The 25479-nt window shown below is 44.2% G+C and overlaps 1 protein-coding gene across 1 annotated transcript in view; it reads left to right on the top strand.

Moving 5' to 3' along the window:
• Positions 1–25479, top strand: part of LOC130126850 (gamma-aminobutyric acid receptor subunit alpha-2) — a 60212-nt gene that overhangs the window by 10822 nt on the left and 23911 nt on the right. The window contains exons 3-6 of the mRNA XM_056296497.1: positions 8575–8642; positions 11350–11570; positions 21907–21989; positions 24151–24294. Coding sequence (XP_056152472.1) covers positions 8575–8642; positions 11350–11570; positions 21907–21989; positions 24151–24294 — 516 coding nt within the window. The remainder of the gene's footprint in view (positions 1–8574; positions 8643–11349; positions 11571–21906; positions 21990–24150; positions 24295–25479) is intronic.

The following is a 25479-nucleotide window of genomic DNA, read 5'->3' as shown; positions in this document are numbered from 1 at the left end:
GGTTTTGATTTCCATTGATCATTCTTAGGTTATTTTGCTCTAAACACATTCCTCTGTCTAATAAATAAAGATTTTCAGCTGAAATATTTCATTCTTCGAGGTCTACATTGTGTTTTTAGGTGTTCCCTTTATTTTTTTGAGCAGTATATTTATATGGTGTCTGAATGAATTAATAAAGTTTGGGCCAAAGCCGAAAATGCTTAAGGCTCTGAAAATAAAGATATTCAATAGTATCGAATGCTTTGTAAAAATCAAGAAAAAGTAAATAACTATCATATGTTATTAAATGTGCGTAATCCATTAAATCAAGCACTAATTGGATATTGTTATATTGTTGATATTGTTATAATAGTGATGTTAAGCACTAATGTGATATTGTTAGATATAAGCCTACTAGATATAAAGCCTGACTGGCATTCATCAGTAATATAGGCCAAGAAACTCTTTATCCTTTTAGATAAGGTAGAGGCCAAAACTTCTTAATCATTGTTTAAAAGTCTTATTGGACGCCAGTTCTCTAAATGTAAATGGTCTTTCTGGGGTTTTGGAATAAGGTTTAGAATATTTTTTGTCATAGAAGGGGGGAGATTTCCATTGTTGAGACTCTCACATAAGACATGTAGGAAAGGAACATGGTCTTTTGCAAATTGTTTATAATATTCAGCAGTTAAGCCATCATTGCCAGGGGATTCATTCAGCCTTAATCTGTCAGTCCCATCAGTAATATCATTAGGCTTAATGGGTTACTCACACATAAATTTGTCAACTTTAGTAACTGTTATATTGCTTAAATTGAGACAACAAATTGATCCAAACTCTGTTGAGGAAAATTTGAGTCATAAACATTTGGATAGAATTCCCTGCAAATAGAATTCCCTGCAAATGTTGGAAATAACAGTATGGTTCATCAAGAGAACACCATTAGAAGCAAGTTTACTAATAGTTCATTTATTCAGCAAGAGCAACATCAGTCATAAACACGTGTCTTAATTGCAATAATAATCATCATCATATTAATAATAATAATAATAATACAACTATTATTTCATTATTATTATTCATGATAATAATAATGATAATAATAATAATAATAATAATGCATTACATTTATATGGCACTTTTCTAGACACCCAAAGCACTTCCTATTCACATTCACATTGTATGGCAACAGATCAGGCCATGTACACACAAGACTGCTTCAAGTCAATATCGCCTCAGCTGATGTTTGAGAGTATGCAGAAATACACACACACACACACATATATATATATATATATATATATATATATATATATATATATATATATATATATAGACATGGGGATTGAATTGGGCAAGATATTTCAAAGGTCATGTAACCTCAGTATGTTTTTCTTTGTCTTTCATTTGTTTCTGAATCAACACACCATCACTTGCCTTAGTAAATAATAAACAGTAGTAGTGTTTGAAACAAAAATGCTACAACTAAAACTGTTCATAACTTATGGATTATGGTCCCTTGAACAAGGCTCATCAATACTGCAAACAACTGAGCTGATGGCATTTGTTTCCCTCGCCCAAATTCCTGGTGCAAGACCCATTTATTCCCAGGCTCGTTTTCTTTGTCCAGATTGACAGCAAACAAAAGTGTACATTTGGTTACTTGCACAATGAAGCACATAGTGTCATACCACGAGTAGACTGCCCGTGACAAACTGAATATGCTTCAGCAGGCCCATCTGCACCCAGTGATTCAGACTGCAATTAAGACACGTGTTTATGACTGCTCCTGCTGTTGCTGAATAAATGAACTTTACATATTGTCCTGGTTCCTATAAATAAGTGACCTAACACCCGCAGGCATCAAATGCACTCTGGGAGCCTTAAATAGTAATCACCAATTTTCTCCAAGGGCTGTTCTTTTGTAGGTTTGCCATTTTGATTTGATATATTTTGAACATGTAAAAAAGAAGCAACAGATAACAAAAATATATATATATATATATATATATATATATATATATATATATATATATATATATATATATATCAAACTGAAATGAACAATAAAACTATACAACAAATTCAGTATAAAAAAAATCTCATATGCAACACAAATTAAATATTGCATGTTCAAAAAGGAATAGGAGAAAGTATAAACTTATTTATTGCTACCCCTTCTCCACGACTCATCCAGTAATTCACATTATTAATCTTAACTTTGTTAAAAGAAATACTCAATGGTAGGGAAAGTGCTCAACAGATAAGGAGCAAAATAATCCAGTGAGCCAAGGAAATTCTTTATGAGACAGCACAAGCCTGTTTCAACCGAACGACCGAAACCAACAACCAGTTTCAAATGCAAATAAGGGCGTGACCACTAACTAGATTTACAATGGCCATGAGTCTTATTCACAGAGGATTGGGGAATGTTTGCAATCACAGCATTGTAAGATGGCGACACATGTACTCTTAGCCCCCCTTAGTCGTCATGCCACTCTATTGTTTATAAGGGTGGGGACACCTGCAGTCAGTTGAGACTGAAGAGGTCACTTAGATGATGATGAAACGTTTCTCTCAATAAACGTTGTGTCCAGATGAACTGGTTCACCTTTCCGTGATTTCCTTACCTGGACTATTGAGCACGCATCAAGACAATTATCCCAATTCTATGTACAACCATGATATCGCCCAGTGTCAAATTTCAACAGTTCACAGCCCTTCCTCTTCCCTATACCTCTTGTACTTTGCTTTAAATGAAACTTCCTCTCAAATTATAACCCCCCCCCCCCCCCGTCGAAGAACATTTTTTGTATATTAACCAGTAGTAAGTTATTTCTTGCTTGCAGTCCATGAATACTGGGCTGGCATCCAGCGCTTTACTTGTGCCATAGGGTTAGTGGTTGTGTCAGGAAGGGCATCCAACGTAAAATTCTGCCAATTTTTGCTGGGTCAAGGCCTGGGTTAACAACGGCCGCCATTGGTGCTGTGCCCTCACAGGGTACTGATGGAAACTGTAAAAACTGCTGTGGTGACCGCAACCCCTGAGAAACAGGGAATAATCTGAAAGAAGAAGTACATTTATTTCTGGCTTTTTACATTGTTTGTGTTGTGTTAAATTCATGAGATCCATGAACCTCAAGGCACGTGACTTTAAAAACAGCATGTTAGTGTGTTTACGAAATCCTACATTGTTAATGATCCTTATGACTGCTTTTTGCAGTATGCATAATGCATGTAGGTTGCTTTTGCAGGTGTTACCCCATACCTCCACACAGTAATTCAGATATGGCAATACAAGTGAGCAATATAATGTGTACAATGCTTTACAATCCAGAATGCTCCTTCTTTTTCCCAGGAATGCAATGCACCTTGCCAGCTTTGCTCGCACATATTTTATATGGGGTTTCCCATTCATTTTCATTTTTTCTATGTTGATATTGTCTGTCATCATTTGTACTCGAGTGTTTATTTCACAATTTCCAAACAACATAATCTTGGTTTTGTTCAAATTTACCAATAATTTGTTTATGTCAATCCGCCTTTGTAACTTTCTCGTTTCTGTTATGATCAGCTCCAAAAGCTGCTGTGAATTCTCCCCAGAACAGAAAATACTGGTGTCGTCTGCAAATAGAACACATTTCAATATATTTAATACTCTGGATACATTATTTGATATGGAATAAACAAATTTGGGTCTAATACTGACCCCTGAGGGACTCCACAATTAATATCCATGCATGTGGATTTTTTCTCACCTATCTTCACAAATTGTTGCCTGTTTCTTTAATAGCCTCTCAACCAATTCAGCACAACTCCTCTGATTCCACATCATTCCAATTTATCAAGTAGTATGTTGTGTTCAATGGTATCAACAGCTTTTTTAGATATATAAATATTCCTACTGCTGTTAGTAAGTTCTTCTATTACTTCAGTTAGCACCATTGATGTTGATCTGTTTGTTCTGAATCCATACTGTCTGATAGTCAGCAATTTGCGCTCCTCAGTGTATTTGTCTAATCTGCCAGTAAAGAGTTTTTCCAACATCTTGGAGAATTGGGAAAGTAAAGAAACAGGCCTGTAATTTAAGAAGTGGTGTCTATCCCCAGCCATTTCCATTTTGCTTGGAAATTCACCAGTTTTAAATGACAAGTTGCAGATGTGAGCAGGTGGTTTTGCAATACCTTCAGTGACGTTTCTCACTGTTGTCATAGCAATTTCATTCCAGTCAGTAGAAGTTTTGGTCTTACGTTTGCTTACCGTATCCATTACTTCCTTTTCTTCTACTGCTCTAAGAAACATTGAACTCGGATCGCTAGTGATATAGTCATCATCAGCCCCCTCTTTGTTTGATTGTTTTCTGCCAATTTTGGTCCCACATTTACAAAGAATGTATTACAACCCCTAACCACATAATCCATATTGTCAATGGTATTATTGTATTGATAATAACCACATCATCCATATTATTGATGGTCTTATTGTATTGATAATAACCACATCATCCATATTATTGATGGTTTTATTGTATTGATAATAACCACATCATCCATATTATTGATGGTCTTATTGTATTGATAATAACCACATCATCCATATTATTAATGGTCTTATTGTATTGATAAAATACTGAGGGTGACTTGAGTCTCTAGATCCATTTCTAATAATGCTGTTTAATACACTCCATATACCTTTAGTGTTGTTTTTATTATTCTCTAATACTTTATTATAGTATTAATTCTTACACATCCTCATATTAGTTAACTTATTTTTATGTTTTCTGCCTCTTTAGTTCTGATTAATTCTGAAATTGAGAATTTGTGAATTCTCTATGTAGAGTATTTTTCTTTTTGCAGGCATTTTGTAATCCCTTTGTGATCCACGGACTGTCTGTGTGTTTTTGTTTCCTGCTGTGTTGTTTTACTGGGCAATTTTTGTCATATGATCATTTGGATGTTTTTGAGAATGTGTCATATGCTTTGTTGATATCTTCATTGTGTATAATTCTCCAATTTTGTGTTATTATTAGATCATTTTTAGATGCATTTATGGATTGCATGCATTAATAGTCCACTGCATGAACGCATTATGTGTGTGTGTGTGTGAATATACTTATTTTGGCCTGCGAATCTAATTGACAGCACAGGTCTTTCTGGGATATTTTTAGCTTTCCTCAGTTCTCAGTTTATCACTTATTCCTTTGTGTCTGTTATGTGTCAGTGTTGCTTTTTAGTTGAGTCCCGGTTTGTCTTGCTGCGATATAAATACTGCACGCTTCATATTCTACACACTACCACAGTCGTGATCAAGTGACGGCGCACGAACTGGACCCTAATAGCTCCTGTTGCCAGACATGTTTTATATGGTGCAGTTTTCAGTCGCAGCACAGACAAGGTTCGAGTGCCGCAGCCCTGTTCTTACTATAACCTGCATGACGCGGTAGTTTCTCCTCTGACAGTGAGCTCTGCAGGGTAATTGTGTGTAAAGCCAAGCTCAGGTTGCATTTTCCTGAGTTGTTACACCCGTCATATATCCAGGTATGCCTCAGCAAAGATGCACTTTGTGGACGTAAGCTGCATTTCTGTCCTAAAATAGACTAGTGGAGGCCCCACTGAGCCACTTTGCAGTAAAACAAAAACAAAACTGCTCTTTTTGCATCGTTTGCATCAGATTTACATACAGAGACATGGTTTACCTTACCTGTCGGCGTGTCTCGCGCCAATTACCAAGCAACCTGCTAGTTGCCACAGATCTGCACGAGCTCATTAATAAATCTGCCCGGGTTTCCGGTGGAGGGACGCGAAGAGTGCATGAGCGCACCCTGCTTACGAGTAATGATGCCTTCACATTATGTGAGATGCTGTACGTGGTGCGCGGCACAGAGAAGTGTGTGAGAGCTTTTTGATTTGACCAAGCATAGCATAACACATCTAGCTAGTTATCGAGAGAGTGAGAGTGAGAGAGAGAGAGAGAGAGAGAGAGAGAGAGAGAGAGAGAGAGAGAGAGAGAGAGAGAGAGAGAGAGAGTGAGAGAGAGAGAGAGAGAGAGCGAGAGAGAGAGAGAGAGAGAGAGAGAGAGAGAGAGAGTGAGAGAGAGAGAGAGAGAGAGAGAGCGAGAGCGAGAGAGCGTGTTAGAGGAAGCAAGTGGACCCGGCGCGGTGCCCACGTAGCGCTGCACCGGCCGGTGACTGGAAACAAATTAACCACTGAATAAGAGGCACGTGAGACGCTGCATCTCGTGCCTCCACCACAGCACTGTGGAAATTGGGGATGAATCCTACCCCCCTCCGGACTCCCTAGTAACAAGTCGGCTTCTTCCTACAACACGACTTATGAATGTCTTCCAGTAAATTGAAGCTCAAACTTGTTCTCGGTATGGTCACACAGTGTGATCAGTCAGTTGCCTTCCTCCTCCTCAATCTACTACTACTACTACTACTGCTACTACTACTACCACTACCACTACTACTACCACTACCACTACTACTACTACTACTGCTACTACTACTACCACTACTACTACTACTACTACTACTACTACTACTACTACTACTACCACTACTACTACTACCACTACTACTACTACTACTACTACTACTGCTACTACTACTACCACTACCACTACTACTACCACTACCACTACTACTACTACTACTGCTACTACTGCTACCACTACTACTACTACTACTACTACTACTACCACTACTACTACTACCACTACTACTACTACTACTACTACTACTTTCGGCTGCTCCCATTAGGGGGCGCCACAGCAGATTGACTGTCTCCATCTCTTCCTGTCCTCTGCATCTTCCTCTGTCACACCAGCCACCTGCATGTCTTCCCTCACCACATCCATAAACCTCCTCTTTGGCCTTCCTCTTCTCCTCTTCCCTGGCAGCTCCATATTCAGCATCCTTCTCCCAGTATACCCAGCATCTCTCCTCCACACATGTCCACACCATCTCAATCTTGTCTCTCTTGCTTTGTCTCCAAACCGTCCAACCTGAGCTGTCCCTCTAATATACTCGTTCCTAATTCTGTCCTTCTTCGTCACTCCCAATGAAAATCTTATCATCTTCATCTCTCCCACCTCCAGCTCCGCCTCCTGTCTTTTCATCAGTGCCACTGTCTCCAAACCATGCAACATAGCTGGTCTCACAACCATCTTGTAAACCTTCCCTTTAACTCTTGCTGGTACCCTTCTGTCACAAATCACTCATGACACTCTCCTCCACCCACTCCCCCCTGCCTGCACTCTCTTCTTCACCTCTCTTCTGCACTCCCCGTTACTTTGGACAGCTGACCTCAAGTATTTAAACTCATACGCCTTTGTCACCTCTACTCCTTGCATCCTCACCATCCCACTGTCCTCCCTCTCATTCACACATATGTATTCTATCTTGCTCCTACTGACTTTCATTCCTCTTCTCTGCAGTGCATACCTCCACCTTCCCAGGCTCTCCTCCACCTGCACCCTACTCTTGCTACAGATCACAATGTCATCTGCAAACATCATATTGCCATTCCCTCAAACTAAAGTCTGAGATTTCTTGGAGAAGAGAGCAAAGACACATAAGATATTTGGATTTATGAAGGAGACCAGCGACAGTTTGACCTCTGCTTAACATTACCTACCGTGTGTCTTCACCTCAGGTTTAACAGGGAATGTCTTGTTAAGAAAACCTGGCGAACATCTTCGTACCCAGGGAAATGCTTTAATAAATATTACTGAGATAATGAATCTCACCTTTGCATATATTCCCTAACACCCATGGCCGGATTAACCCACCAGGGGGCCCCTGGGCACACACGTCCATTGCACACACACACCCCCACGCACCCCATCAGATAGGCTACGCCTACGCAAACAATACTAAACATTGTTAAAAGTAAAACTAATGCAAATATTCAACATGATAGGCGACGCTATGCCAATCTGCATGGGATTCGGATGGCGACTACAAAGTACAACACAATTTTGAACCTCAAAACAAACACAGATGAGGATAGCAGCTCACAGCATCAATAGAGACTTTGTAGCTTGGGGCCCTGCATCAGTAAAGGCTGTAGCTTGGGGCCCCTGCATCAATAGAGACTAGCCTGGGCCCTGAGGAACAAATGTCCCTTGTAGGGTATGATTGGGGATCCCTACTATATGCGAACACAATACCCCTGACCTTTTGGAGTCCCTCGTGCTCCAGGGCCCCTAAAGTTTAATTTTTCTGCAACTGGATGAAACTCTTTTACATTTTAGTACATGCACACACCATTTACATTTAGCAAACGGTGTGTGCAACCACCACCAAAACTACGAGGGCGTCCAAAATCGCTTTTGATTCTGGTTTAAAAGAGTGAAAAGCATCTCTTTAGTGATGCCCATTTTGTTGACATGTGTATCCGAACTAAAGAGAGCGCTGCTGTGAATTATAAACCTGGCACTTCAGCCCAGAGGAATCTAATTTTAGTAAACTGTGTATCTCTATTTATAGAGGACTCACTGTGCCACGTCTCACAGCCTTCCTCTTCTGTCTTCATTGTAGCTTGGTTTCATCCACTGTTGTCTTCTGGAGCCTCTCATCTTCTCCTTCCACAGACCGCGTCACTGAAGTCAAGACAAACATCTACGTCACCAGCTTTGGACCAGTTTCAGACACGGATATGGTGAGAAGACGTGTTGGATATTTTATTTTTCATAAATGCATTTCATAATGCTCTTATCCCCCCCCACAACACGCTTCTCTCTTCACATTGATAGACCCCCAATAGCTTCAAGTTGCTCAGCCTCCACTGCTCTCCTGCTCTTGTTAGCATCGTCACTGCACTCCTGCTCTTAGCATCATCACTGCTCTCCTGGTCTTGTTAGCATCATCACTGCTCTCTTGTTCTTGTTAGCATCATCACTTCTCTCCTGCTCTTGTTAGCATCATCACTGCTATCCTGCTCTTGTTAGCATCATCACTGCTCCCCTGCTCTTGTTAGCATCACCACTTCTGTCCTGCTCTTGTTAGCATCGTCACTGCTCTCCTGCTCATTAGCATCATCACTTCTCTCCTGCTCTTGTTAGCATCATCACTGCTCTCCTGCTCTTGCTAGCATCATCACTGCTCTCCTGCTCTTGTTAGCATCATCACTTCTCTCCTGCTCTTGTCAGCATCATCACTGCTCTCCTGCTCTTGTTAGCATCATCACTTCTCTCCTGCTCTTGCTAGACTCATCACTTCTCTCCTGCTCTTGTTAGCATCATCACTGCTCTACTGCTCTTGTTAGCATCATCACTGCTCTACTGCTCTTGTTAGCATCATCACTGCTCTCTGGCTTCCGTGGAGGTCTTCATCCATGTGCAATGTTCCCATCACAACCCTTTCCTTCTTTCTTTCTTTCTTCCCTTCTCTCTCTCGCTCTCTTTCTGTCTTTCTTTTTTCTTTCTGTCTTTTTCTCTCGCTTTCTGTGTCTTTGTTTCTTCCTTCCTTTCTTTCTTTCTTTCTTTCTCGCGTTCTTTCTTTCTTAGTCCCTTGCCCCATCACCAGGCATGACATAATGCTGCAGAATGATGATGATGCTCGTGACAGCTTGTATCTTACAAAATAGTGAAAATGCTCTCATAATGCAAGTCACTATATTTATGTCCAGTGTTATTTATTTATTTATCTGTTTATTTATTTATGTGTTCTTATCTTTCTAAAACCTGTGCACAGTTTCATGTCATATCATCGGGGTCGCTTTAAGTCATCACATTGGTACTTTTGAGGTTGTTGAGCCGTTGCTTTACAGCTAGGATGCTCAGGATGTGTGGAATCAGCAGGTCGTGACTGGAGTGGTGAGGGCCAGGAGGTGGTAACCTGTTAAAGAAGTCCCCGCCATGTCAACTTTGCAGAATTGTCTCAGGGTGTATCAGGAAATAGGGACGTTAGAGTGTAATATGAAATCCGGCACAGCTTTGAGCTGTGGCACTTTGCTAAAAGATGACGATTCGGGTCCGGAATCATGTGAAGACAAATGAGCTAGGACTCCAAAAATCCTCCTACGCTGTAATTCAGTCTATAACTGATCCATTCACATACTGAAGACCCAGCAACTCGAAAATGCAAGATTACACCCCCCTGACACACACACACATCAATCAATCAACCAATCAACCAATAAATCAATCAATCAATCAATCAATCAATCAATCAGGTTGCATTTTACATAGCGCTTTTCTAGCTGCAACAGCCACTCAAAGCGCTTTATGAGAAATGCAAATAAGATGTCTACATCCAGAATTATGGCAAGTATTAGCCACTGATACATGCAAGAAGCCAGGCGTCTCTTCTAAAGCAGAGGCCTGGTAGGAAAAAAAACCCTCTTGTACTGTGGAAGGGTCAACCGACCCATATACCCCCCCCTCTCTGCCTCTGTCGCTGTCTCTCTCTCTCTCTCTCTCTCTCTGTCTATCTCTCACACATTAAATTACATCCACCCTAGTGCCTACTACACACGAACACTTAGTGAAGCATTGTGGTCCCTTCTGGCCTCAGGTCTTTACTGTGTGTTGGGTCTTTGGACGAGGGAGGATGGTGGGTGAAGAGGTTGGCTGTGGCCCCACACCTCCAGACTGCTGTCATGCCCCATGGCTAACGCTTAGCCAAACACTGTGTGAGAGAGATACACGCCACAGCAAAGGTGCAGGCTGCCGCATGACAAAATACACAAAGAATACCCTGACACATTTAAAGGTGCAGGCAAAGCAAGTCATAGAAACGACTGGTGGTTGGCTCAGGTAAAGACCAGCAGGGGGAAATCCCGCCCCCCCTTTTCTCCACCAATTGTACCCGGCCAATTACCCCACTCTTCCGAGCCATCCCGGTCACTGCTCCACCCCCTCTGCTGATCCAGGAAGGGCTGTAGACTACTACATGGAGTTGCCAGCCACTTCTTTTCACCCGAGGAGTTTCACCAGGGGGGCATAGCGCGTGGGAGGATCATGCTATTCCCCCCAGTTCCTCTCCCCCAAACAGGCGCCCCGACCGACCAGAGGAGGCGCTAGTGCAGCGACCAGGACACATACCCACATCCGGCTTCCCACCCACAGACGCGGCCAATTGTGTCTGTAGGGACGCCCGACCAAGCCGGAGGTAACACGGGGATTCGAACCGCCGATCCCTGTGTTGGTAGGCAACGGAATAGACCGCTACACCATCCGGGTAGGGGGAATATTTGCTATTTTCTTTCCTCCGCTGTGCCTCCAGTAGTGGGACTCGTCTACATTTCCATCTGTACAGTTAAAGTAGGGGAACTGCTCGTGATTATGGCAGACAAAGATGAACAAGTGTTTTGATGTTTGCCTGTTTTAACTGTAATGTCTGTCTGTGTATTCGTCTGTCTACAGGAGTACACCATAGATGTTTTTTTCCGGCAAAGCTGGAAAGACGAGAGGTTGACATTTGACGGGCCTATGAACATTTTGCCCCTCAACAACCTGATGGCAAGTAAAATCTGGACCCCGGACACGTTCTTTCACAACGGGAAGAAGTCTGTAGCTCACAACATGACCATGCCGAATAAACTGTTGAGGATCCAAGATGACGGGACTCTGCTCTACACGATGAGGCAAGTCGAGACTCAGAACACCACCGCGGGCTAACACAACCTCATGACTGATTTGGGGGGGGGGGGGGGCGACAACGGGGTTACAAACATCAACTGATAAAATGATGCAACAAAAATCTGAATTTGGAATGTACAGGTAATTATGGCAGATAAAAAGCTGCCATAATCACTTGAATTAACAAGTAAGATGAACAAAAATGCACGTGAACATATTAATTTAGTGATAAACTGCGAATTGAAGAGTGTGAAGTTGACTTCATTAAAACTCTTGGTGATTTCATAAGAAAAAGAAATAACAGCGTTCATCACTATAAGATGGCGTCATGTTGTGGCGTCATGTTGTTCACTATAAGATGACGTCATGTTGTGGCGTCATGTTGTTCACTATAAGATGGCGTCATGTTGTGGCGTCATGTTGTTCACTATAAGATGGCGTCATGTTGTGGCGTCATGTTGTTCACTATAAGATGGCGTCATGTTGTGGCGTCATGTTGTTTACTGTAAGATGGCGTCATGTTGTGGCGTCATGTTGTTCACTATAAGATGGCGTCATGTTGTTCACTATAAGGTGGCGTCATGTTGTGGCGTCATGTTGTTCACTATAAGATGGCGTCATGTTGTACACTATAAGATGGTGTCATGTTGTGGCGTCATGTTGTGGCGTCATGTTGTTCACTATAAGATGGCGTCATGTTGTGGCGTCATGTTGTTCACTATAAGATGGCGTCATGTTGTTCACTATAAGATGGCGTCATGTTGTGGCGTCATGTTGTTCACTATAAGATGGCGTCATGTTGTGGCGTCATGTTGTTTACTGTAAGATGGCGTCATGTTGTTCTCTATAACATGGCGTCATGTTGTTCACTATAAGATGGCGTCATGTTGTGGCGTCATGTCGTTTACTATTCATGGGTTTCACGTCATTTGAGTGGCGCGTCACACCGCCATCTTGAGGACCAACGGATGCCAAGATGCCTTCGATCTGCTGTGCTGTGGGTTGTGACCACAAAAAGTCACAAACAAATGGATTACAATTTTACAGAATCCCTAAAAACCATGATCGTCGAAATAAATGGATCGTAGAGATCAAAAGGGACCACTGGATTCCCACAGAACACTCCGGGCTATGCAGCGAGCACTTTGTTTCGGGTAAGTAGCTGACGTTAGCTAGCTAACGCTAGCTAGCTGGCTACCGCGTTAGCTTCATAGCCTTGTAACAAGACAGTCTTGTTGCAAGGCTAGCTAGCTTCATAGACGTGTCCTGTGCACTGATGCTAATGTAAACTACTAATAAGACACGTCAGCTAACGGGTCTGAACCTTTAGCCGAGCGGTTAGTGACGTCGCCTTGTAGTGCGGTACACCCCGTATCGAATCCCGCACCGGGCAAGAAAATAACCGGTTACATTAATATGACATTTATCAACAGACTGTCACTTACCCTTCCTGTAAAGACGAACAGTCTTTTCGTTTTTACATGATTCATTTTGACGTCCTTCACCCATCCTGCGGTGAAGTAGCGGTAGGCTTCAGAGCTTTTGAAGGCTTTCAGGGCTTCACCTGAGTATGGCGAGGGATTGTGGACGAGGTACACGTAAACGTCGTGAAACGTAAAATTAAGAAGATCTATAGCAGACTGAAGTGGGGTTAACTGGTCTTTGGATGGAAGATAAGGATCCAATTCTAAAAACTCGATTTTTTTGTGTGCAGATAACGCTGCTTCACCTCCGCGGTTAAGTGAGCGATTCTGGACAGTCTTTCAAACTTCCCGGGGACCGCGGTCCTCAAGACGGCGGTCATAGCAACAAAACCACGTGACTGAAACGCGTCTACTATAAGATGGCGTAATGTCTTTAATGACATGTGCCCACCGGGCCAGTAAGTGGCAGTAATGGTATATCTGGTTTATTGTAGAGCAGGGGTGTCAAACTCCAGGCCTCGAGGGCCGCAGTGTCTGCAGGTATTTGTTGCAACCGTGCACTACACCACCTGATTTAACTAATTAGCTCACCTCCTGGATCAAGGAGGGAAAGGAACTAGTTTAATCGGGGGGTGTAGTACACGGTTGCAACAAATACCTGCAGACACTGCGGCCCTCGAGGCCTGGAGTTTGACACCCCTGTAATGTAGAGGGTTAAAGTTCATGCGCAGAACGTTCAAGGGTCAGAACACGTGACAGCCATTGAGCAGACAAGACGTGATTAAATACACAGGGACTTTTCAGCTTGATTTATTACATAACAGAACATTACATCACGGTACCAGGAGTGAGCCAGACAGAGAGTGGATGCGATGAAACCACCGGGGACGTTAAAGTTAACTGGAAATGTGGATGCAAACTGGAGAAATTTCAAGCGGCAGTTCAAGCTGTATGTCGCAAGACCACCATGCTGCTCGCCATCGCTGGAGCTGATGCGCATTCAGGTTTGCAAACAAGGGAGAAAAAAACAAGCTGGACGAAGTCATCAAGAAATTTGAAGAACACTGCCTGGATGAAACTGATGAGGACAGTGATTCACTGAGTGATTCATTTTTAGTGAACATGGTTTCCTGTGACTCTGACAAAAGTGTGCAGCCAACTGAGAGTGTAGCCACTGGACATCAAGTCAGTGCAGTGGGAACAGACAAATGGACGGCACCTCTGTTAGTTAATGGGACAAGGGTGTTCTTCAAATTAGACACAGGGGTAAAAGCCAACTTGATTAGTGTAAAAGACATTAAAGCACTTAAAGAGAAGCCACTAATACATAAACGGACAGTCTCACTGAAGGCATACAATGGACAGTGAATAGAAACCAAAGGGGTGTGCAAGCTGAAAGTGAATGTGAAAGGGAAGCAACAAAACCTGATGTTCGGGATTGTTCCTAATGATCATGACTCACTGCTAGGAGTCAGAGCATGTGAGGACCTTGAGCTGGTCAAGAGGGTCTACCAAATCAACCATGAAAATGTGGTTCTTAAGACTCACAGCGACACAGTAACTGACATTGTGCAAAGGTTTCCTGATATCTTCACAGGCCAGGGGACGTTGCTATTCACCTACAGAGTAGAGCTGAAAAGTGATGCAAAGCCAGTTGTGCACGCCCCATGGAGGGTGCCAGCTTAAAGAAAGAACTCAACCGGATGGTGAAATTGGGAGTTATACAACGTATCGAACAACCGACAGAGTGGGGGAACTCCATAACATGTGTAAAGAAACCCAATGGGGAATTAAGGGTGTGCCTAGACCCCAAAGACCTTAATGAGAACATGAGAACACCAGATACCGCAACTGGAAGAAATCACTTGTGAAATGTCAGGGGCCAAATTACTCAGTAAACTAGATGCATCTCATGGTTTCTGTCAACTGAAATTGGATGAGTAGAGCAGCAAGTGCTGAATGTTCAATACACCGTTTGGCAGATACTGTTTTCTTAGACTTCCATTTGGAATCAAATCGGCTCCAGAAATCTATCACAGAGCAATGGAAATGATCATTGAGGGTCTAGAAGGCACCCGGGTTTACATTGATGACTTAGTTGTGTGGGACAACTAAGTCATCAATGTAAACACTACGACGACACAACGAGAGACTGTTGAACCTCTTACAGAGAATCAAGTTGAGTGGTCTGAAAATGAACAGAACAAATGTCAGTTCGAGGCAACAGATCACTCTCTTAGGTGACAAGCTGTCTAGAGAAGGAGTGGAACCAGACTGCTCCAAAGTACAGGCCATTCTGGACATGCCCCCATCGACAGACAAGAAGGGAGTACTGCAAGCCATGGCTGTGGTAAATTTCCGAGGCATGTTCATCCCGAATCTCTGCAAAAATGGTCTGTATCAGAGATCTGCTGCACAAAGGCAAAGTGTTCAAGTGGACTGCCACACATGACAGAGAATGGAAAAAGTTTAAAGAGACACTTGCCACAGAGCCAGTGCTTACCTTTTTCGATCCCTCATGCAGAAAAAAAATATCCATGGACGCATCCAAAGATGGACTGGGTGCCGTGCTTCTCCAGGCTGATTATGATGACAGTTGGAGACCAGTGGCATATGCGCCCGGAGCAATGACAAAGACTGAAACACGATACGCCCAAATTGAAAAGGAGACCCTAGGGTTAGTGTTTGGATGTAAGAAGTTTCATGGCTATGTCTATGGACTACCCACCTTTACAGCAGAAACAGATCACCAACTGCTCATTTCAAACTTCAGAAAAAACCTGAATGACATGTCTCCCCAGATCCAATGGATGATGATAAGGCTACAAAGATATGATATAGATCTAGTCTACACGCTAGGTAAATACATCACTCTGGCTGATGCACTGTCCCAAGCACCTCCACCAATCACAAAGACACAGGTCAGCACCATCTCGGTGGAAGTGGAAATGCATGTTAACTTGACTTCTTCCTCCCTCCCGGTGTCAGACATGATGTTCAAGAAGATTGCACTAGAAATGGAAAAAGATGCGACATTGCAGACAGTCATGGCCAACCTCCAGTAAACTCTTACAATTCTATCCTGTCAAGGCAGAGCTGAGCGTGGTCTACTGCTGAGGCAAAACAGGTTTATCATTCCAGAGTCTATGTGCCAAGAGATGCTCAGCCAGATCCACAAGGGTCACCTTGGCATGGAAAAGTGCAAAAGGGCTAGGGAAGGTGTTTATTGGCCAGGTAACAATAGACATTGAGACACTGATTAGTAAATGTGACACATGTCAAGGACACCGTTACAAGCAAACCGAAGAGCCAAGGCTGATTCAAGACATGCCAGCCGAGCCATGGCAAAAAGCGGGAACAGAACTCTTCCATCTGAATGGAAAGGACTTTCTCTTAGAAATAGACTATTACTCAAATTATCCTGAAAGCGCACAGCTAAACAGCACATCTGCAAGCAGTGTTATTACTCACCTGAAAAACATCTTTGCCAGACACGGAATTCCTCAAACAGTGCAGAGTGACAGCAGCCCCCACTATAGCTGCCGGGATTTTCAGATATTTGCAGAACAGTATGGGTTCCAACACACCACATCAAGCCCTCTCCATCTACGGGCAAATGGGAAGGGAGAGAAATTGTCAAAAGACTCCTGAAAAAGGCCACTGAAACCAACTCGGACCCTTACCTGGCATTGTTGACGTATCGATCCTCACCTCTGGCATGTGGAGCGTCGCCTGCGCAGCTCCTCATGAACCGTAAACTGCGCAACACATTGCCATGCCATGCATGCCTGTGAAAAAGGAAAAAAGGGAACTGACACAGAAACACATGCAGCTCAAGTGGGAACAGAAAAAGAACCACGACAAGGCTGCCAGGAATCTGAAACCTCTTACAGAACATGATGTGATCAGAACTGAAGAGCCCTCTGCATGGAACAGAAAGGCAATGGTTCTGAAAGAAGTAAGTCCACGGTCATATACCATTAGGACTGAAGATGGACAGGTATTGTGGAGAAACCACAGAAGTCTGCTTAAGACTCAGGAGACATTTCAGGAACAGGCAGGTGCTGAAGTGACACCTCCTGTCGTGCATCCTCCTGACGTGCACCCGACTAAGTTTCCTCCACCTACCCCAACAATGGCGTCGTGTAAAGACGCCCCACAGGGCTGAGGACCACATGACTGGTCACATGACTGGTCACTGCTGTGGGGAAATGAATGTGAATGTAAAACATGAGGAAAATACACGTGCATTGAAAGACACTGATATGATAAATTCAAAGACTTTCATTAAATAAGTGGCAGTGTCAAATTTCCTTTTATGGATCATATATGTTACTGTTCATGTGTTACATTATTGCAATTTGTCAGTTTTCACATGTGGTCTCAGGTCATTTGGCTGAAGTTGCTTTTGTCATCTCCAGCTGTTTATAACTGATCATATAAAAGTGAATAGATTGAATGACTCCATGATTTAATTCCAGGTGGCGCAGCGGTTAGCGTGGTCGCCTCACAGCAAGAAGGTCCTGGGTTCGAGCCCCGGGGTAGTCCAACCTTGGGGCTTGTCCCGGGTCGTCCTCTGTGTGGAGTTTGCATGTTTGCATGTGTTTGCGTGGGTTTTGTTCGGGTGCTCCGGTTTCCTCCCACAGTCCAAAGACACGTAGGTCAGGTGAATCGGCCATACTAAATTGTCCCTGGGTGTGACTGTTTTTCTGTGTCGGCCCTGTGATGGCCTGGCAGCCTGTCCAGGATGTCTCCCCACCTGCCGCCCAGTGACTGCTGGGATAGGCTCCAGCATCCCCGCAACCCTGAGAGCAGGATAAGCAGTTTAGCTAATGGATGGTTGATTTAATTCCTGAATCATCTCCATGTTGCCACCCATTTGTCTTACCCGGGTCTGAGGTCGAAGGTCATGGTCAACTGATCCCTGCTGTCCAGGTGCTGTGATGGGTGTAATGGTTTGTCCACCTTGTTGAAATGTCTTAACTTCAGCGTAACCCAAACCCCAAAACCCTGCAGTGAGAAATACAGCAGGATGAAATGAGACTGCTTGAGATGTCAGCTGGACTGACACTCGTGCTGATATGAGTTTTAATGGACATGAGAATCCATGTGTAACCCTGTGGTTAAATTATAGGCCTTAGATATATTACATTGCACTATTAGATAAGACTTTGGCCTATGTTTGTTATTTTGTATACCTTTTGAATATGAATATATTATATTGTTGATATTGTTCTGCAAAACAGTTGTTTACCAATGTGAAATGCATTTGCTTTAGTGGAAACTTACCTTGAATGTGATTGGTTGAGAGGGCAGCGAAAAACGTCAGCACGAGCAGACTGGACGGAGGGAAGGAGGTCTCTCGTCCCTTGTGTGAGCAAAACGGAGCAGTTTGATGTCGAGTTGTTATATGCTATTTTGCGGTGAGAGAAATGTGATTGAAGTTTAGTGAACAGTGATGTGTGCGGGTGTCTGACCGAGACCCATCCCGGGAACTGTATATGTGACCATATGTGACCCAGCGACGTTACGGAGCGAGCTAGCCAGTCGGTGTTCGTTGCTAGCGCAGCAAGACGGGCGAATGGACTGGATGCGGTAAGGGGCTCTCCACACAGTGAGTCGGGCCGTCTTCTAGTTTAGCGAAGTAACGTTATCAGTACAGTGTAGTGGTGGGTTCATGCGACCATCGAGGAACGCAGAAGGAGTCGTCTGTTGCCGTGTTGGTCTGCCGAGGCGAGCGCACGGTTCGACCGTGAGATGGTGCTAACGGCTAACGGCTAACTAGCCAGTTAGCTAGGAGGGCTGCCGGCCTGACATTCGCTGCGGTGGGAAACGCGAGACGAAGAGGAGCATTCATTCTTTGTGAGTACAAGCTGGATGTGCGGGCTTCCAAGGGGAGCGAAGAGGGCTGTTTAGGGTCCCAGCGTACCCGATAAAGAAACAGGCCTGCAACTGGGGGTTGACTTTCTTTTATTTTATTGCCGGCTTAGTTATAGGGTTATTGAGCTGTATGCTAATGTGTTAGTCTGATTAATTTGTGTATATCTGAAAGCAGATGCTTGTTAGCCATTGAGGCTTATCACTTTCATTCATTCTAATAATTATTACTCATAATAAATTTATATATATAATTCTATGTACCTGTGTGAGTGTGGATTATTCATGTGTGTTTATTCCTGTGGTGTATAGGCTATGGTAAGTGACATATTGAGACAACCTTAAAGGGCTGGTCCACCATTTTAATATAAGTTACTCGGTGACACATTGAGGTGTCTAGACCATGTTAGATTGCCGTAAAGGGGTCATATGCCATATTTGAGCGCCTTAAAGGGGTAGTCAACCTTTTAGTTGGAGTTACCAGATGACACTGTAAGACATTTAGAGCCTTTAGAACATACTTTAAACACATAAAAAGCGAAGTTACCATACTTCAATAGTTTATTGGATACCGAGTTGTATAGAGAACTCAGGAGCGTTGTCCTTGACAGTTAAAAGGGATAGATAGCGCTACACATGTTTCTTTCAAACGGTAAGAAGGGGTCATGATGTGACCAGGTAAAAACGGGTGGTACACCAGGAGGATGGAAAATGCTATGAAAGGCTTGAAGAGATGCTCTGGCTGGATGACTGACCCAAACAGAAGGAGACTTCATCTATCTCTCTGTATCAGTCGTGCTTGGCTCACCACCTGCCCACGGCTCGACTGGAGAACTCCCAGTACTCCAGATGGCCAGTCCGCCCATCATGCTCTGTTAGCTACTCTGGTTATGTTCAGTCGTCTGTTCTTTCAGTGCATGCATTTTTTTAAATTATCTTTGAATAGAAAAAAGCATCCAAAATACTCCTCTTAAGGGGGCCTTGTACCTGGAACCATATGCGGTCATTTTAACCTGCGATCAAATGCCAGTAAAAAAAACCTTTTCTCTTCCCTCTTAAACCATGTCTCAGTCCCCCTGGTGCCTATTCAAAGAAACAATACCTTGGAGCTGGAAAGACCACTTACCTTGGAAAACACTGGACTGGGTCCTATTGTACTGTCATCACTGGCCACACATCAGAAATCCCAGGGCCAGCCTTAAAAACATTTCTCTTTCATGTGACATAGTGTCTGTCCATCAGCTTACTGCTGAAGGCAGTCAGAGAGCATTTACAGCTGTCGCAAGGAACATAAAATGATGTTAGACAAGTTCAACCTATCTTCACATTCAGTTTTATTTTTATTTTTCACTTTTGTTTCTTTTTCATGTTTAGTGTGAAACTGCTGATTAAGGTGAAGCTGTATTTCTATTCTTCTTTAGAGGACAGTGATGGAGGTGACCATGTATAAGGGATATAAAGGGGTGTAGATGTAGAGGAGACTGATGGTGGTGTCCACGTATAAAGGATATAAAGGGGTGTAGGCATAGAGGACAGTGATGGTGGTGTCCACGTATAAAGGATATAAAGGGGTGTAGATGTAGAGGACAGTGATGAGGGTGTCCATCTATAAAGGATATAAAGAGTTGTAGGCATAGAGGACAGTGATGGAGGTGTCCATGTATAAAGGATATAAAGGGGTGTAGGCATAGAGGACAGTAATGGAGGTGTCCATATATAAAAGATATAAAGGGGTGTAGGCATAGAGGACAGTGATGGAGGTGTCCATATATAAAGGATATAAAGGGGTGTAGGCATAGAGGACAGTAATGGAGGTGTCCACATATAAAGGATATAAAGGGGTGTAGGCATAGAGGACAGTGATGGTGGTGTCCACGTATAAAGGATATAAAGGGGTGTAGACATAGAGGACAGTGATGGAGGTGTCCATGTATAAAGGATATAAAGGGGTGTAGGCATAGAGGACAGTGATGGAGGTGTCCATATATAAAAGGGGTGTAGGCATAGAGGACAGTGATGGTGGTGTCCATGTATAAAGGATATAAAGGGGTGTAGGCATAGAGGACAGTGATGGAGGTGTCCATATATAAAGGATATAAAGGGGTGTAGGCATAGAGGACAGCGATGGAGGTGTCCATGTATAAAGGATATAAAGGGGTGTAGGCATAGAGGACAGTGATGGAGGTGTCCATCTATAAAGGATATAAAGAGTTGTAGGCATAGAGGACAGCGATGGAGGTGTCCATGTATAAAGGATATAAAGGGGTGTAGGCACATAGGACAGTGATGGAGGTGTCCATATATAAAAGGGGTGTAGGCATAGAGGACAGTGATGGTGGTGTCCATGTATAAAGGATATAAAGGGGTGTAGGCATAGAGGACAGTGATGGAGGTGTCCATATATAAAGGATATAAAGGGGTGTAGGCATAGAGGACAGTGATGGAGGTGTCCATATATAAAGGATATAAAGGGGTGTAGGCATAGAGGACAGTGATGGAGGTGTCCATATATAAAGGATATAAAGGGTGTAGGCATAGAAGACAGCGATGGTGGTGTCCACGTATAAAGGATATAAAGGGGTGTAGATGTATTTTATTGGTCTAACACATTGGACTCCACATGTGTTGCCTACGTCGCTTGAGTCTCAGCAGCTTCGATGCTCCATTATGGAAGTTGGGAGGGGGTTGATACAAACGTGTTTTCCCTCGGATGTAAGGAAAAGCATAAATTGTGTTTCTGGAAGCAGGTGTGTGATGAGTCTTGTGTTTCTTTGTTGAGTTTATCGTGAGGACCATCAGGTCTACCAGCTTAGAGCCATACCAACATGTGTTTAGCTCAAAAACATATAGGAGAGGGTTTACCACTCCTTCAAGGTATATGCAGACACGTACATATGGACATATATACACATATTGCGCAGGTATCACGGACACGTGTCTGTAATTGCTCATGGGCAGCGAGCCATGTTGTGTGCTGCTGCTGCTGTTTAATTCTCGTGTGTTCACCAGGCGTGCTCAACTGTGTGTGAATTGGCTGCAGGTTAACGGTGCATGCTGAGTGCCCGATGCATCTGGAGGACTTCCCCATGGACTTCCACTCCTGCCCGCTGAAGTTTGGCAGCTGTGAGTAATTGCGACGGCGGTGATGCCCACAGACACGACAGACCGGCTGTCTGGCACCAGAGTAGCGCAGGTGCCCCTCAGAGCGCGGGGTGAACCAGAAACCGAAAAGGTGGCAAAACAGTCAAGAGAGATTTAAAAAGTATTCAGGTGCATTAACATGTCTAGCACAGGGGCATCTGGGTAGCATGGCGGTGTATTCTGTTGCCTGCCAACACGGGGATCGCCGGTTCGAATCCCCGTGTTGCCTCCGGCTTGGTCGGGCGTCCCTACAGACACAATTGGCCGTGTCTGCGGGTGGGAAGCCGGATGTGGGTATGTGTCCTGGTCGCTGTACTAGCGCCTCCTCTGGTTGGTCGGGGTGCCATAGCGTGATTCTCTCACGCACTACGTCCCCCTGGTGAAACTCCTCACTGTCAGGTGAAAAGAAGCGGCTGGTGACGCCACGTGTATGGGAGGAGGCATGTGGTAGTCTGCAGCCCTCCCCGGATCAGCAGAGGGGGTGGAGCAGCGACCGGGACGGCTTGGAAGTGTGGGGTAATTGGCCGGATACAATTGGGGGGAAAGGGGGGGGGGGAATCCGAGCTGACCCGGTCGCTGCTCCACCCCTCTGTTGATCCGGGGAGGGCTGCAGGCATGCCTCCTCCGGTACATGTGGATCACGCTATTCCCCCCCCCCCCATCACACTGAACAGGTGCCCCGACCGACCAGAGGAGGCACTAGTGCAGCGACAATGACACATACTCACATCCGGCTACTCACCTGCAAACACGGCCAACTGAGTCTGTAGGGACGCCCGGAGGGAACACGGGGATTCGAACTGGCGATCCCCGTGTTGGTAGGCAACGGAATAGACCACTACGCCAACATGACGCCCCAGCATTAGGTTTCTTTTCAAATGTCACTATGATAGAGTTTTAACATACACACACACACACACACACCCACACACACACACCAGGGAAGTTCACAACATTTAATTCAGGTCAGTGAATTACAGCGTCAGTACACCACGTGTCCAATACATTTTTACTGTGGTCTTGTTGCACGTTCAGTTTTAATGCATTGATGCATGATGTGCGGTCAGTTTCACAAGGCCCAGCTCTGTGTGTAGTACAGCACACAGCTCGATACGTGTCATTAGAATATCTGTGTGTAATGACGATACTTGTCTTAATTGTAAAACAAGTTTGTCAAGGAGAAAGTATATTGTGCATTTAATCCGTGTATCCTCCTCATCGGGCGGTCTTAGTGTAGCACACAAGTTTTTAAATTACGCTCGCATGTAGTTGATATTCTGCCTACAGGTTCGTTTTGATGAGTTCAGCAGTCACGGCAGCCCAGTGGTCAGCACTGCTGCCTCACAGCAAGAAGGTCCTCGGTTCGAACCCTAGGCCGTCCCAGGTCCTTTCTTTGTGGAGTTTGCATGTTCTCCACGTGTCTGTGTGGGTTTCCTCCCACCATTAAAAAGACACGAATGTTAGGGTTAATACTCCTGCCTTTGGGGCGTCCGGGTGGCGTGGCGGATCACCAGTTCGAATCCCCGTGTTACTTCCGGCTTGGTCGGGCGTCCCTACAGACACAATCGGCCGTGTCTGTGGATGGGAAGCCGGATGTGGGTGTGTGTCCTGGTCGCTGCACTAGCGCCTCCTCTGGTCGGTCGGGACGCCTGTTCGAAGGGGAACTGGGGGGGAATAGCCTGATCCTCCCACGTGCTACGTCCCCCTGGTGAAACTCCTCACTGTCAGGTGAAAAGAAGCGGCCGGCGACTCCACATGTATGGGAGGAGGTATGTGGTGGTCTGCAGCCCTCACTGATCGGCAGAGGGGGTGGAGCAGCGACCGGGATGGCTCGGAAGAGTGGGGTAATTGGCCGGATACAATTGGGGAGAAAAGGGGGGGGATTCCCCCCCCCAAAATACTCCCACCTGTGCCCCTGAGCAAGGCAACGGAAAGAAGAACTGCAGTTGGTCCCCGGGTGCTGCCGCTGCCAACTGCTGCTATACAATAGGATGGGTTACACGCAGAGAACACTTTCATACTGCACAACGACAAAATGAAGTGGCTTTCTTTTCTTCCTCACTTGTTCGTCCCATTTGTACCTGATTTTACAGCCAGATGTGTAACTTTTTTCTTTTTTTCAACGTGCTATCTTTTGTTTCAGATGCTTACACAGTGTCAGAAGTAACATACACTTGGACTCGAAACGCCTCTGAGTCGGTGGTCGTGGGAGGCGAGAGCTCCCGCTTGAACCAGTATGACCTTCTGGGACAAACTGTGGGGCAGGAGACTATCAAATCAAGTACAGGTAAGCTTTTGGATGGGACAGCATCGCTTCTTGTACCATCCTCTCCCCTTCAGATGTAGACTGTCAGTAAGTCCATACAGTAAAAAAGAAGATTCTGGGTTGTCGATTCTCTTGAGTACAGTCATGCAGAGGGTAATGAATGAATAGAGCTAAACAGAAACGATTCGGTCTGGCCGGTACCGCGTCTTATTCAATATACTGACATAATTTTCTGAAGAGACACCGTCACTAGTTCTTACTTATGCCTTATATGCTGTTGTTCAGTTTACTGGGCTTAAAAGACACGAGGAAGCTTTGCCCGGGCTGTCTGTGCAGGGCAGTGATTTGACAAATAGGACTACAGCAGCTTGACACTCTTACAAATACATTCCATTCGTTTCCGTTTAGCATGAGTCGGAGAAAAAAACTGCAAGCCAGTTGAGCTGCTGCCCCGACGAAACAAGACTTTCCACTTTACAGGGACCTGCTCGGAGAACAAAGGCTCAGATGCAGTGTAGTCTATCTCCACAGGCGAGAAAGAGACAAAAACACCGAGAGAGAGAGAGAGAGAGAGAGAGAGAGAGAGAGAGAGAGAGAGAGAGAGAGAGAGAGAGAGAGAGAGAGACAGAGAGAGAAAGAGAGACAGAGAGGCCGAGAGGCCTTTGACCTTTAACCAAGTCTTTAATGACCCAATTTTCCATTCACATTAAAATAACATTAGTATTAGCACAGATACTCATAATATCCATACATATTGAAACACAAAAATCCCCATACACAGCAAAAACAAAAGATACAGACCTTCCCTTTTTCAGAAATTAAGAATAAGTACCTGGTTTTCTACAGTGCACAGAACAGCTCCATGTACCCAAACAGGAACAAATTCTTCCAAGTTTGAAATAATTTTGAAAAACGAGAACTCAATTTTCAGCCGAGCAGCCACTAGACCCCTGAACATGAGTCTAGTATCTGTGGACCCTGTGCCTTTCATTTTGTTTCTTCTACTGAGCCATATGCTCATTTTTTCCTGACCTATCAGAAAATTAACCAAGGTGACACTTATGCACTGTGCTGCTGCGTACCTAGGACCAAAGATAAACAGGCTTTCTTTGAAAACCTCTCCTAAACCTCTGAGCCCCCGCTGCAGTACCAAGAAAAGAGGGCTCAATATGGGACATCGGAGCCATAAGTGCTGTAGAGTTTCTT

Source organism: Lampris incognitus, chromosome 1, assembly GCF_029633865.1.
Source record: "Lampris incognitus isolate fLamInc1 chromosome 1, fLamInc1.hap2, whole genome shotgun sequence".
Taxonomy (NCBI): Eukaryota; Metazoa; Chordata; class Actinopteri; order Lampriformes; family Lampridae; genus Lampris; species Lampris incognitus.
This window is presented reverse-complemented; position numbering and strand designations above follow the sequence as displayed.